This window comes from Erythrolamprus reginae, chromosome 2 (genome assembly GCF_031021105.1).
Source record: "Erythrolamprus reginae isolate rEryReg1 chromosome 2, rEryReg1.hap1, whole genome shotgun sequence".
Lineage (NCBI taxonomy): Eukaryota > Metazoa > Chordata > Lepidosauria > Squamata > Dipsadidae > Erythrolamprus > Erythrolamprus reginae.
In genome coordinates, this window is record NC_091951.1 from 240,879,410 (window position 1) to 240,893,902 (window position 14,493).

Genomic DNA, 14,493 nt, shown 5'->3' on the forward strand with positions numbered 1-14,493 from the left:
CAATTTCCCTCCTTTGCACAAGTATCAAAATTTTGGAAGCATGAGGGAAGATTTAGGTCAGAGAATAGATTGAAAAGTTCTCAATAAATGAGCACGTAACAACTCATGGAATGTTCTTTGAGGTTCAAAGATTATTTGGGGAAAAGCTGTTACAGTTTAAAGGGAACTATAACTCTGACCTTGTTGGTTTGAGCTGATAAGAACTAAAGTTCAACAACATGCAACATCTGTCATGTAAACTAAAACAAGAAATAATCTAAGTTTCTAATGCTAAAATACCCATTTTGTTTATTAGGTTTTATTTTATTCTGACTTTATAACTTTATAACTCAAGGTGATGAACATACAGTACGTAATACTCTCACATTCTTATATTTATATTCTTATCTGTTTTTCCATAGCAGTTTGGTAAACAGATAAATGCCTATAAATACAATAAATATAGGTGAAAGTAGTCATTTGTGCAATCCATGCCCATTTCATGAACTTGGTAGCTAAAAGATTAGATCTAAAACTTGATCTGATTTTGCCCAGCATAGTTTGGTTCAATGGCGTTGATTCTGTGCACACTGACTGTTCCCTAAGCAGGCATCTTGATCTACTGTTTTCTTCCTCCAGTTGATTCTTACATTATTGATGGTTTTATTTCTACAAGCCACTATGCAACCACATCTCCAAAGCAGGAGTAAATATAAGAACAGACCCGATCACAGACACCACCAAAAATAACCACAGGAAGATCCGGTCAAGAACCTGAGCTACAAACTTCCAGTCGTGCACGACCTAGAAGAGGGGATGAAAATAAGAATTGTGAGTTCAATGCTCATTTTATACAAGTGAAGTCATGCTTTAAAATATACTTTGGATTTAAGTCATCAATGCTCAACCTTGAAAGTATGCAAGGTCCGGAAAACAGAGATTATGTGAATGATCTTTATTTTTTTTAGGATTTTTTCTTTTTGAGAATCTGTTAAATCCGGCGGCCGATTAGGTCCCACAGAGTTGGCCTTCTCTGGGTCCCGTCAATTAAACAATGTTGGTTGGCGGGGCCCAGGGGAAGAGCCTTCTCTGTGGCAGCCCCGGCCCTCTGGAATCAGCTCCCTTCAGAGATTCGAACAGCCCCCACCCTCCTCACCTTCCGTAAAATGCTGATATTCACCAGGCGTGGGGATGACTACCTCCCCCCTTCGTTGTGTTTTCTTACCTCTGTTGTATGATTAACTGGGTTGAATGTGTACGATTGTGTAGTTAGGGATTTTATGACACTGAGCAGCAAGACTAGCTTTTGTTCACAAATGGAAAAAAGCAGAAATCCCCCAAGACGAATTGGTATTAGAAAAAATTACTCAATGTGCAGAAATGTCTAAACTGACCCTAAAAATTGAAGGTAAAGATGACTCACAATTTTATGATTGTTGGAATTTACTCTACCACTGCTAGAAAAAAGAAAAAATCCTTGCTAATTACAATATGAACATGTAAAATATTTATATATATATATATATATATATATATCCCTGATGAAAACAAAAAGAGCAAGTAAGATAATGTTATGATTTACCAAATGAGTTGAATGTCTAAAAAAATCAAACTCTTGGGGTTTTTTTCCCGATAAAAACTGTTACTGAATCTAAAGAAAATTTACATAGTTTCGGAAGAATATAGATACTGATCCTGTACATGCCTTTATTTTAATATATAGGTTTCTTTTTTCTTCTTTTTTTGTGTTTCTTATTTTTCTTACTGGATGTAATGTTTTATGTATCCTATGTACCTTGTATTATATTTGTAAATAATTTTTTTCAAAAAAAAAAAAAGGTAAATCCACAGTAACTGAATTTAAACAGGCCTGGGATAAACATATATCCATCCTAAGATAAAATACAGGAAATAGTACAAGGGCAGACTAGATGGACCATGAGTTTTTTTTCCTGCTGTCAATCTTCTATGTTTCTAAGTAGTAGGAAAGGTGAAAAATTGTAAGATGAGAAGGATGAGATGATGAGAAGGATAATAGCAACGCAGCTTACTGCATGGGTGAATACTGTATCTTTAGGCCTAAAACACTGTGTGGGAATCGGGAGATATGAGATAAATGGAAAAGTGACATCCGCTCGTTCTTGATTCCTAACTTACCTGCCTGATGAAATGCTCCTTTTTGACATGACTGGAGATATATTTAATGGAATCGGCAGCTTTTTCCAAGAATGCAACCACCACCTTTTCTCCCTCTTTCAACTGTTTGTTTTTATACTTTCTCGGCTTTGGTTTTTGAGTTCCTTCCGGATCCGCGAAGGCACAGCGATCTACGTGTCCTTTCATGAAGAGCATCTTGGGCAGCTTCTGAAGGAAAAGTCTTCTCACCCAGGGAGCCATGGGGTGGTAAGTAGCCGAGGAGCGATGGTGCACATTAATTACAAAAACGGTCACAATGATTGAAAGGGTGACAAAAATCATGATGAACAACAAGTACTCGCCAATCAAGGGTATGACTTTGGAGGAAGAGGGGATGATTTCTTCAATGACCAGGAGAAAAACTGTGAGGGAAACTAAAACGGAGGTCGAGAGGGATAGTTTCTCTCCCTCGTCCGAGGGTAAGTAAAAAACGAGCACTGTTAAAAATGAGAGTCCTAGGCATGGGATTATTAAGAACAGTGTGTAGAACAGTGGGAGGCGCCTTAAAACAAAATAATAGGTGATGAATGGGTAGGAATACAATCCGTCTTTTCGGTTTCCTTTCATTCCTTTGGCATTTAGGATTTCCCATTCCCCATTATCAAAAAAGTCTGTCCTATCCACATTTTCGTCTACTAGGATCAGGTCAACCATGTTGCCATCGTAAGTCCACGATCCAAATTTCATGGAGCAATTCTGCCTGTCGAAAGGGAAGAAGGTCACATCCATCGTGCAGGAACTTTTATAACTGGCTGGAGGTTTCCACACTACTATCCCATTGTACTTGATTATTGCTTTTGTCATCAAGGAACCTTCAAAGCGCCCATCAGCACTAGAGAGGATAGAGGAGAAAACTGCTCTTAAATTACATATCATGCTGCTTTTTCTAATAATTTCCCCCCTGGGTCAGGTTTATTTGCTATTGCAGTTGTAATGGTAGCCCACTTCCCTATTCTTGTTTTTAAAAGATACTATTTCTTGTGAGTTCACATTTGTGGAAGTTACTGCTTGACTGCAAATCAGACCTCACCAATAAAACTTTAAAAAATTTAGGAGAGTTGTTCCTCATGGTAAAAACTGTGCTGAGATTGGACTGCCATTTGGCTGGGGTGATGTAGGATTTCCTGCTCAGGCAGGGGGTTGAACTCGATGACCTGTAAGGTCCCTTTCAACTATAATAATAAATAAAATAAATAAATAAATATGAGTTTTGTAAGAACACATTTTTGACTTACTAGCCTGATAGAAGTCCCACAATCAGATTTTCTTAGACTAAATTCACATTAAGCCTATAATATTTAATCAATTAATTCTAGTAGATAGCAATCCTAAGTGGGATGAGGAAGGAAAGGAGTTATAGATGAAAAACAACCTTTATCTTAGCCGTGCTCTATTAAATGCCACCACACTCACATCTTAAGCACTGTTTTCAAGTTGTTTTGATTGCTTCAATAGTACAAAAATTACATTCGCTATTTTCCCCTCAATTCCTGAAGATCCAAGCTGTTCCTGATATGCCCATGGAATATATGATTGAGTGGCTCAGGGTGGGGAGTTTGTAGTGGGTGGGACATTTATTCTGTTTTTTATTCTATTTTTTATTCTATTTTTAAATTTACCTATTCTGATTTTATGTATGGTGGGACTGGTCTCTGGGTGTCACATGACTTTCGTTGCCAATGACAATTCGTTGTTTTTGACAATGACAATAAATTTATTATTATTATTATTATTATTATTATTATTATTATTATTATTATATTTTTCCTTTATCAGCTTCATTGCTCTAGGCTCAGACAAGAAAGGACCACCTGACTCTAAGACACCTGAGAAGAATATTGTGGGATCAGATCTTTCCCTCTGACTTTGGACCACTTTCTTCGCCTTTGGACTGTAAGGTCTACATCCCAGGTGTCATACTCATTTATTTATTTTATTTATTCATTTATTTAATTTGACATCAATGCCGCCCAATCCCAAAGGACTCAGGGCGGCTCACAACAGTATAAAACTACAATAACAATAACAATAATAAAAAGAAGTCAAGGGGAAAATACCAAGCAATTTCTAAAATCCAAATTAAAACTTTAAAACAGTTTAAACAACGCACATACTACTCATTTATACCAATTCATGTACATGGACAAGCTAGTGGTTAATTTAGGGCCCCCAGGCCTGCCGGCATAGCCAGGTCTTCGTGGCCTTACGAAAAGCCAGCAGGGTGGGAGGTATATGGACCCTGGGAGGGGGTTGATTCCATAAAGTTGGGGCAGCAACAGAGAAGGCCCTCTCCTGCGGTCCCGCCAACCTGCACTGTTTAGCTGACGGGACCTGGAGGAGGCCAACTCTGTGTGCTCTAATTGGTCTCATGATGACGTGTTGGTGTTACGTGACATATTTCAATTTTTTCTCCCTTCGTTAACTGGTGGTAGTCGTGGCCCATGCATGACACACCTGAGCAACAAGCTGCAAGTTTGACACCTCTGGTCTACAGCATCCAACGTTATCTGAAAAGACCTTTTCAGTGGACAAAATATGTGGTCTAATCCATTTCTTTTGTTTAATTTAAGTTATACTTTAGATTAATTAGGAAGTATTTTGAAATATTTCAAGAAATTACTGATACAGCAAGAACTGAATGAATGTTTTTGAAGTGAGGCTGAAACATGTGGACTCTTGTCTATAGTGTTTTGAGAAAACTTGCTTTACCAAAAGTAAACTTTACCAAAATTGAAATTAAGACCTTTTTTCCTTAATTGAGTCATGCCATAATATTTACAGACTAGAATTGTTTGTTAGTTCTGTTATTCTTTTGATATCACTGTTTTTATACCTCTAAAGCTGGTTGTTTTCCTTGTTATGATATGTTTTTGCTATAATTTTAAATGAATAATGATAGGAAAAAACATTTTGTTTGATACTAAGAAATATAACTATTTTAGGAAAGCACGAAAATATAAATATGGTAATCCGCAAGTTTGAATATTATTATATTGTAAATTTATAAAACAAAATAAGGAAGGAAGGAGAGAGCAAATATCTCTCCGATTGTTATTTTATTTTATTTTTGTAATGCTAAAATTCTTTTTGTTTTTCTTCTTTTATGTATTTTCTTTTTTTTCTCTTTCTTTGAATGTGTTTATATTTGTTTTTGATTTAGGTTTTTGTATTGTGCATTTAAAAATAAAATATTTTTTAAAAAAAGAGAGAAAAAACTTGCTTAGGTAAATTTCAATTAGGTCAAAGAAATTCAGGAAAACATAGAAAACCATAACAAAAAACAATAACAAACACTTCACAGATTTGCACTTGAGTTGCTATGCAAATCCTTCTTGTCAATTTCAGCCAAGATATTAACTGGCTAGTCCTTCAGATCTGTTTAAAACAGACCCATTAAGATCTCTATACTCACTTTTCAAATAAAACAATATCAGGGAGCCAGAGAGATTCAGATGGAACCCGAATTGCAGTGATCCCACCATAATCTTCAGGATTCCAGCACAATTTATGGTCGATCCATTCCTGCAGTAAATAGCAAAAATGACCAGATTTCCATTTCAGTTTCTCAATTAAGTAATCTTTCCTAGCTGAGAATAACTTTAGAGAATCTTATCAATATTTAAGTGTCTTTCCAGATATTGCTGAACTACAGTTTCCATAATTTCTTACTCTTTGAAATGCTGGATGATGATATAATGCTAGACAACCTTATATTATCATAGTCATTTTTCGGCTCAATATGAAATTGCTAACCTGCTGAATCAATGCTTAATGTAAAATTTTCTTCTTCATATGGACATAATGTCAGGATTCGTCCCTAATAAACATCTATAATGTATTGTGCTTAGTTTTGGCTTGGTGTGCTGAATAAAAAAAGGATTGTTCAACAAATTGGACTTTAAACAAGTGGAAATACCCCTTTCCAATAATACCAAAAAGGATTTTCAGTCATCCAGCTAGAGGTGTCCAAAAATCAAGTCATAGCAACTAACTTCTGAAAGTTTCTGAAAACTGAAGAAGCTACTTGGATAAACAGCAAAACCAAAAAGAAAAGTTCAGTTGACATGACTCAACTTCTAGACCTTTCCAAGAATGTACCATGGACTTGGAATATCTTCCTGAAAGCCAAATGTCCTTACCATGCAACTTGATTTTCCCAGGTTTTTAAAACATTAGGATCTCCTAGGGATTACCATGATTATTTAATCAAGTTTGTAATTTAGTACAGTGTCCCCTCATTTATCGCGGGTGTTACATTCCAGGACCACCGGCGGTAAACGAAAATCCGCAAAGTAGGAACACTATAATTATTTAAGTATTTATACACTATTTTAAGGCTTTATAAACCCTCCCCCACACTTTTACGCTACATAAATCTTTCCCATTCCCTTAATAACCATTCCCACACTGTTCTGTGCATGTATTGTACCTTTACACTTACTGTAAAATGTTTTGAATTCCTAAACCTACGCGATAAAACAAGGCTTCACGTGAAATGGCCAAATATAGGAGCAGACTCAGAGATGCGCACATACAAAAAGTAAACAGCGTGCTACTGTACTGAGCCAATCAGGCTCTGGGATACAAAGCAGCACTCTCTGGTTGGTCACTTCTTCATCAGTCAACCAATTGTGTGTTGTTTACAATTTCATGTAAGCAAGTAGCGTCTCAGGCGGGCGATGCTGCTTCTGAGTAAATATGCACTATTTATTGTAATTCATAATATTTTATGATTTATAACATTCCTTTATTGTTAGAATTAATATTTTAAATATATTTTTATACTTTTGGGATTTTTTCGTGTAAAAATTCATCAAATATATATATTTTCTGCAGATTGAGTTCTGCAGAAAACCCACGTAGTAGCAAAAATCCGTGATATGTGTATGTTGTGAGCCGCCCCGAGTCTTCGGAGAGGGCCGGCATACAAATCTAAAAAATTATTATTACTAAATTATTATATATTTTTTCCATTAATATTTTATAAAAACCCACGATGCACCGAGTCAGAAAGGTGAACCACGAAGTAGTGAGGGAACACTGTATTCCTTTCCACTATGTTTATTTATTTGCAGTTAATTGCATGCCACTAGCTCAGGCAATAAGTATTATATCATTCATGCAATGTTTTAAACTAATTTGCTTTCATTTCCTAGTTGTTTAACTTGCTATTGCTTCAGTTGCATTAAAGGTAAAGGTTCCGCTCGCACACATGTTGCTAGTCGTTCCCAACTCTAGGGGGCGGTGCTCATCTCCGTTTCAAAGCCAAAGAGCCAGTGCTGTCTGAAGACATCTCCATGATCATGTGGCTGGCATGACTAAATGCAGAAGACATATGGAACACTTGATCTTCCCACCCAAGTGGTCCCTATTTTTCTACTTGCATCTTTACATGGTTTCAACCTGTTGTGTTGGCAGAAGCTGGGACAAGTAAAGGGAGCTCACTCCATTACCCAGTGCTAGGGATTCGAACCGCTGAACTGATGACCTTTCTGATTGACAAGCTCAGTGTCATAGCCACTGAGCCAACGCGTCCCTTCTCAGTTGCATTAAAAAAACATTGCAATTTTAAACCTGTATTCTGTACATTGTCCAGATAATTGTCCAGTTGTCCTTGTTGAGCAACTGATGAATGGAATGATTAATATTTTTCATAATCAGGTTTCTCTTTCATACTTATTTATTTATTTATTTATTTATTTATTAAATTTGTATGTCGCCCCTCTCCGTAGACTCTGGTCTGGAGTTTGCATGTAATATATACTGCTCAAAAAAATAAAGGGAACACTTAAACAACAGAATATACAGTGGTACCTCTACTTAAGAACTTAATTCGTTCCGTGACCAGGTTCTTAAGTAGAAAAGTTTGTAAGTAGAAGCAATTTTCCCATAGGAATCAAAGTAAAAGCAAATAATGTATGCAAACCCATTAGGGAAGAAATAAAAACTTGGACTTTGGGTGGGAGGAAGAGGAGGAAGAAGAGGAGGAGCTCAGTCGCTGCCGAAAGGAAGAAGGTGAGGTGAGGGGGATCAAAAAAATCCAAAAATTTAAGGCTTAAAAAAGGGGGGACTCTGAGGCGTCGAGGAAGAGCACGCGCCTCCCATATACCTGGCGCAAGGCTGCCTCTCATACACTGCACCAGAGAGAGAAACCCAGAGATAATGGCAGGAAACTGGGCGGGCCTTTGTGCCGCTCTCAAATTTCCTGGGAAATTTTTCCAGGCTCGGGTTCTTAAGTAAAAAATGGTTCTTAAGAAGAGGCAAAAAAATCTTGAACACCTGGTTCTTATCTAGAAAAGTTCTTAAGTAGAGGCATTCTTAGGTAGAGGTACCACTGTAACTCCAAATAAATCAAACTTCTGTGTATCAAACTGTCCACCTAGGAAGCAACACTGATTGACAATCAATTTCATTTTGTTGTCAGCACATTCAACTTTGTACAGAATGAAGTATTCAATGAGAATATTTCATTCATTCATATCTAGGATGTATTGAGTGTTCCCTTTATTTTTTTGAGCAGTGTATTTTAGTCATGAACAGCAGACTTTTCTCACTAGAGCCAACATAGCACTGCTGCCTTCAACACAGTTACGACCTAGGATTCTACCCTTTATAAATGTATGATGATGTCAAAATAATGTATAAAAATATGATTTTTGTCCATCAGCTTAGGAACAGCTAAAGTAGTGTGTTTCTTTCAGTGTTCTTGGTGAAGAGCTTAAAGGCACACATATGAATGACAAAACCCTTTGGAGACTTGAACACTTTCAATTTTAAAAGGAGATAAACCTACCAAACCATCATTTCCCCGTGCAGATTGCAATAGTTCTCTCTTTCCCACCTTTACCTCAACATTTCTGGCTGGGATACAGCCATGTTGGCCCGCCACCAAATTGTTTCAGTCTGAAGTAATGTAGTCACAAGACTATATAAAAAAAATAATGCCAGAGTTGCTGTGGGTCAAAACAACATACAGCTGTATACCTGATGGCTGGTTTTTTTTGTTTTTAATGGGAATGCAAGGAGTAGCCTAGGGAAATATTGAGGCAACACAATTGTGACCTTTGAAAATGTAACCGCATCAGTCTTAGCAGTCTTCACAAACTATACAACATAACACTTCACCAAGGGGAAGAAAGTTCTAAATAATTTTGGGGGCAGGGGATGGGTGGGTAGAAAATACGTAAGTCAACATAACATATCAGGATTGCCACTTTAACAAATGAAACCCTGGTCTCTTCTATTTAGCTTCTTAAAATTACTTGAGCTTGCCATGTAAAACCTCCTGTGCTGATTTTTTTACAGACATAAGATATTGAAAAAGCCCTCATCTTTTCCCTCCCCACCCCTTTGCCTCGTCCTACTTCTGTTGACTGCGTAACTGCACTGCGTAACTGCTACATCTCAGAACGGAGTCATTCTTACAGTAATAATGATAAAAAAAATCTCTCCACTTTTATTTATTATTTATAAAGAGGTGGGGTTTTTTATTGCCTTGCTGGTAATGCAAAAGCCAAAAGAATGAGAGTGCAGACTAAAATCAATATTAGCACTGAAAGCTTCTCCTTGCAGAGAATTTAGACGGAGAATTTAGACCAGATGGAATTTTTCCAAACTCTCCCACTACGTATGTTACATTTCACTTTTTTTTTAATAACTTGCCTCTTTCCATCATTTATACTTCATCCATTTGCATGCCATACATCAGAGGAAAAAATGTGGCCTGTGGGTTTTTTTCATGGCCTCTCATCTTCTTCATAGTTCCCTTTTGCTCCTGGGTCGTAACAACCCTGGTTGTACTTCCCCTTCATACTATCTCAATGGACAGCTCAATGAAGATGTCAACCCAGTGCGCAGCAGCAGTAAAAAAAAGCAAATTCCATCCTTGGCATGATTAGGAAGGGAATCAAAAATAGGTCGGCAAGTGTTGCATTGCCTCTGTACAAATCGATAGTGAGACCACATTTCATACAGTTGTGTACAGTTCTGGTCACCGCGCCTCAAGAAGGATATAATGGAACTGGAAACGGTGCAAAAAGAAGGGCAACAAGAATGATCAAGGGAATGGAACATCTCCCTTATGAAACCATGTTGCAATGCCTTGGTCTCTTCAGCCCTGAAAGACAGCATTTAAGGGGTGACTTGATTGAAGTGTATAAAATTATGCATGGGATAGAAAAGGTGGATAGAGAAAATTTATTTTCTCTATCACACAATACTGGGATGAGGGGGCACTTCCTAAAGCTCATAGGGAAGAAAGTGAGGACAAATAAAGAGAAATATTTCTTCACCCAGAGGGTCATTGGTTTATGGAATTCACTTCCAGAAGAGGTCGAAACAGCTGTCAGCCTTAATAGCTTCAAGGCAGGAGTAGACAGATTCATGGGTTCCAAGTGTATTGGTGGTTATTGAAATAGATGTTCAAGTGCCGCCTCTATGTTGCTTGAGGCAAGCAGGATTCCCTTGGGTACCATTTGGTGAGGGTCAAGGGAAAGGGAGGGTTTTGCCTTCCCTTTCTGCTCAAGATCCCCTTGGACAACTGGTGGACCACTGTGTGACACAGAATGCTGGACTTGATGGGCTTTGGCCCGATTCAGCATGGCTCTTCTTATGTTCTTATCTGGGCTGCACTTCTTTCCCTGTATATCACCCCTAATACCCCATCAGCTATAATTCTTCTCAACCTACTTCCTCAGGACTTTTTCCTACTGCCCAGAAGGAGGGAACGCAGTGGGGTAGCGAAAATGGAGCTCCACTCCAGAGCACCCAATTTGAACTGAAAGATGTTGAAATAAATTGCATAAGCCATGCCATAGTGTGGTAGTAAAAATTTTGGTAGCCCTCCACTGGCCATAGCCCACTGTCAGAAGGTGGACAATTTGAAACCGGGCTGTGTGTGAGGCCAGTGAACTCATGTGTGTGCAGCTCCAGTTACATAAGTGGCAGGCCCGCCCTCACACAAATGAAGCTGTGGAAGAAGGGGAAGGTTTGGTAGGGAAGGTTTGCCTATTTGCCGATGACTCTAAAGTGTGCAATAGGGTTGATATTCCTGGAGGTGTCTGTAATATGGTAAATGATTTAGCTTTACTAGATAAATGGTCAAAGCAATGGAAACTTCAGTTTAATGTTTCCAAATGTAAAAAAGGAATCCTCAATCTGAGTATTGTATTGGCAGTTCTGTGTTAGCAAAAACTTCAGAAGAGAAGGATTTAGGGGTAGTGATTCCTGACAGTATCAAAATGGGTGAACAGTGCAGTCAGACGGTAGGGAAAGCAAGTAGGATGCTTGGCTGCATAGTTAGAGGTATAACAAGCAGGAAGAGGGAGATTATGATCCCGCTATATAGAGTGCTGGCGAGACCACATTTGGAATACTGTGTTCAGTTCTGGAGACCTCACCTACAAAAAGATATTGACAAAATTGAACGGGTCCAAAGACGGGCTACAATAATGGTGGAAGGTCTTAACCATAAAACGTATCAGGAAAGACTTAATGAACTCAATCTGTATAGTCTGGAGGACAGAAGGAAAAGGGGGGACATGATCGAAACATTTAAATATGTCAAAGGGTTAAATAAGGTCCAGGAGGGAAGTGTTTTTAATAGGAAAATGAACGCAAGAACAAGGGGACACAATCTGAAGTTAGTTGGGGGAAAGATCAAAAGCAACATGAGAAAATATTATTTTACTGAAAGAGTAGTAGATCCTTGGAACAAACTTCCAGCAGATGTGGTTGATAAATCCACAGTAACTGAATTTAAACATGCCTGGGATAAACATATATCCATCCTAAGATAAAACACAGAAAATAGTAAAGGGCAGACTAGATGGATCATGAGGTCTTTTTCTGCCATCAGTCTTCTATGTTTCTATGTTTCTAAGAATGCCTTTCCCTCTCACAAAAGCATCCCCTCTCCCCCCACTTCCCTACTCTGGACCTCCAACCCAGTAAAGTTGGGGAAAGCTGCTCAATGACTCCTCTGTCTTCCCGTTCTACTTTTCTCCTGTAACCTTCCCCCGACCTTCAAAATGCATCTCTCAATATATTACTTTACTGCTCACACTCTCCCCGTGTGCAATCTGTTTTTCTCCCATCGGTGCTAAAAGGTGGGTTTTTTTAAATGGTGCTATATTACAACACAAATAGCATAATCAACTAAACAGCAACAAAAAAAAGAGAGAAAGAGAATAGATTATACAATGAAATTTAAAAGGGTTTACTTTGAAGGGTGGAGGACTCTTTACTTGCCTTGCAAAACACCATCTGGTCCTCTAGCCAATTAGAAGCTATGCACTTCTGACCTACATAATGTTATTTTGGTGTTGGATGCTAAATGTTCACAGCTCTCTTGGATGCATTCCATAGAAAATAATGGGGATGTTCCAGGCTTCCCAAGGAGCAAAGAGAGATACTTCAAACTAAATATGCACAGGATTGGACTACGTCCCAAGGTAGCTAACATATACTGCTGTTTCTCCCACTGCTTAATTTTTGGCCAAGTCATCTGTTGAGATGGGCCACCATGGGAAAATTTGGAATGATGAAATAGTAAGCATCACTCCTTCACTGCACAAAAGGCTGCTTCCAGGTGGCGTTGTTTTAAGCGACCATCAGGTCTCTGCAATGCTTAGTGCATTAACTCGCTTATTTCATCCTATTTTCTCTAATCAAGTGGTGTAATGTGCTGAGAAATTATTCACCCTCTTTGAAGCTTATGTGCACCTGATATTAATAATCAATTATATACTGAAGTAAATGATGCAGATTTAATTTTCCTCATTACTTGCTGGCTTCTCTAAAACCGTTTATCTTTTCCTCTATGACTTAAGCAAGGTCATTCATATTTTTATCAAATACTGGGTTGTGCAACTTGAGTCTTTAGAGTCATATTGGTTTATTTCATGCTTGTTTCTAATGCTTTTTGTGATTAATCAGTGCAAATCTGTAGGAAAGGTTACTTGTCACTTACCAGGGAGGGGGAGAAGGAAGGAGGAATGGAAGGAAGGACGGAAGGAAGGAAGAAGGGAGGGAGGGGGGAAGGAGGGGGGAAGGAAGGAGGAATGGAAGGAAGGACGGAAGGAAGGAAGGAGGGAAGGAGGGAGGGGGAAGGAGGGAAGAAAGGAGGAATGGAAGGAAGGACAGAAGGAAGGAAGGAGGGAAGGAAGGAAGGAAGAAGGGAGGAAGGGAAGGAAGGGAAGAAGAAAGGAAGGAAGGAGGGAGGGAGGGAGGGGAGGAGGAAGGAGGGAGGGGAGGAAGGAAGAAGGGAGGAAGGGAAGGAAGGAGGGAAAGAAGAAAGGAAGGAAGGAGGGAGGGAGGGGAGGAGGAAGGAAGGAGGGAAGGAAGAAGGGAGGAAGGGAAGGAAGGAGGGAAAGAAGAAAGGAAGGAAGGAGGGAGGGAGGGGGGGAGGAAGGAGGGAGGGGAGGAAGGAGGGAAGGAAGGAGGGAAGGAAGGAGGAAGGAAGGAAGGAGGAAGGAAGGAGGGAGGGAGGAGGGGAGGAGGGAGGGGAGGAAGGAGGGAAGGAAGGAGGGAAGGAAGAAAGGAAGAAAGGAAGAAGGGAGGGAGGGGGGAAGGAAGGAAGGAAGGAAGAAGAGAAGGAAGGAGGGAAGGAAGGAAGAAAGGAAGAAAGGAAGAAGGGAGGGAGGGAGGGGGGAAGGAAGGAAGAAGGGAAGGAAGGAGGGAAGGAAGGAAGAAAGGAAGAAAGGAGGGAGGGAAGGAAAGAAGGAAGAAAGAAGGGAGGGAGGGAGGAAGGAATTGGGTTACTCCGTCCACTTTTTGCTCTGGCCGAACGTTGACAATCACCAAAGGTTTATTTCTGTTTAGCACTATCACTGTCAAGAACAACTATCCAGAGAGAAGAAGCAGGTATTGCAAGGGTGAATTTATCTACCGGCTGTTCCTCACAATGGATGAGTTAGGATTAGACATCAACGCTTCCACTGCATGCGTAATTAGATCCTTTAAAGAGGTAACCCACTTTTTGGCGTACCAAATCCCATGGAAGGAGTCATCCATATTTTTACATGCTGCTGAGATCAGATAGCAACTATGTCCAAGGGAGTCACAGAACAGAAGGTAGCAAGCAATCTTCTTAATATAATTATTGGAGCTGTAGTCTCAAATTTGGGGTGGGGGGTGGGGAAATCAGCTTGAGGAAAGCTGAATTATAGAAGTATATCTCAGTGTATGAACTGGAATCTGCAGTCAAAGTTGACTTTTTACAGTAACTGAAAGAAAGCTCAGCTTTAATCTCAAGTTATTGTTAGTCATCCAAGTGCTTTGGCCAGGAAGACATCATGATCTCCAAGAGCTGCTTGGGAT

The 14,493-nt window shown here is 39.2% G+C and overlaps 1 protein-coding gene across 1 annotated transcript in view; it reads right to left on the reverse strand.

The window, feature by feature from the left end:
- Positions 1-648: 648 nt before the first annotated feature.
- Positions 649-14,493, reverse strand: part of CHRNB3 (cholinergic receptor nicotinic beta 3 subunit) — a 31,863-nt gene continuing 18,018 nt past the window's right edge. Inside the window, exons 4-6 of the mRNA XM_070742326.1 lie at positions 5,588-5,697; positions 2,137-3,007; positions 649-783 (exon numbers count right to left, since the gene is read on the reverse strand). Of these exons, the coding sequence (XP_070598427.1) occupies positions 649-783; positions 2,137-3,007; positions 5,588-5,697 (1,116 nt within the window). The remainder of the gene's footprint in view (positions 784-2,136; positions 3,008-5,587; positions 5,698-14,493) is intronic.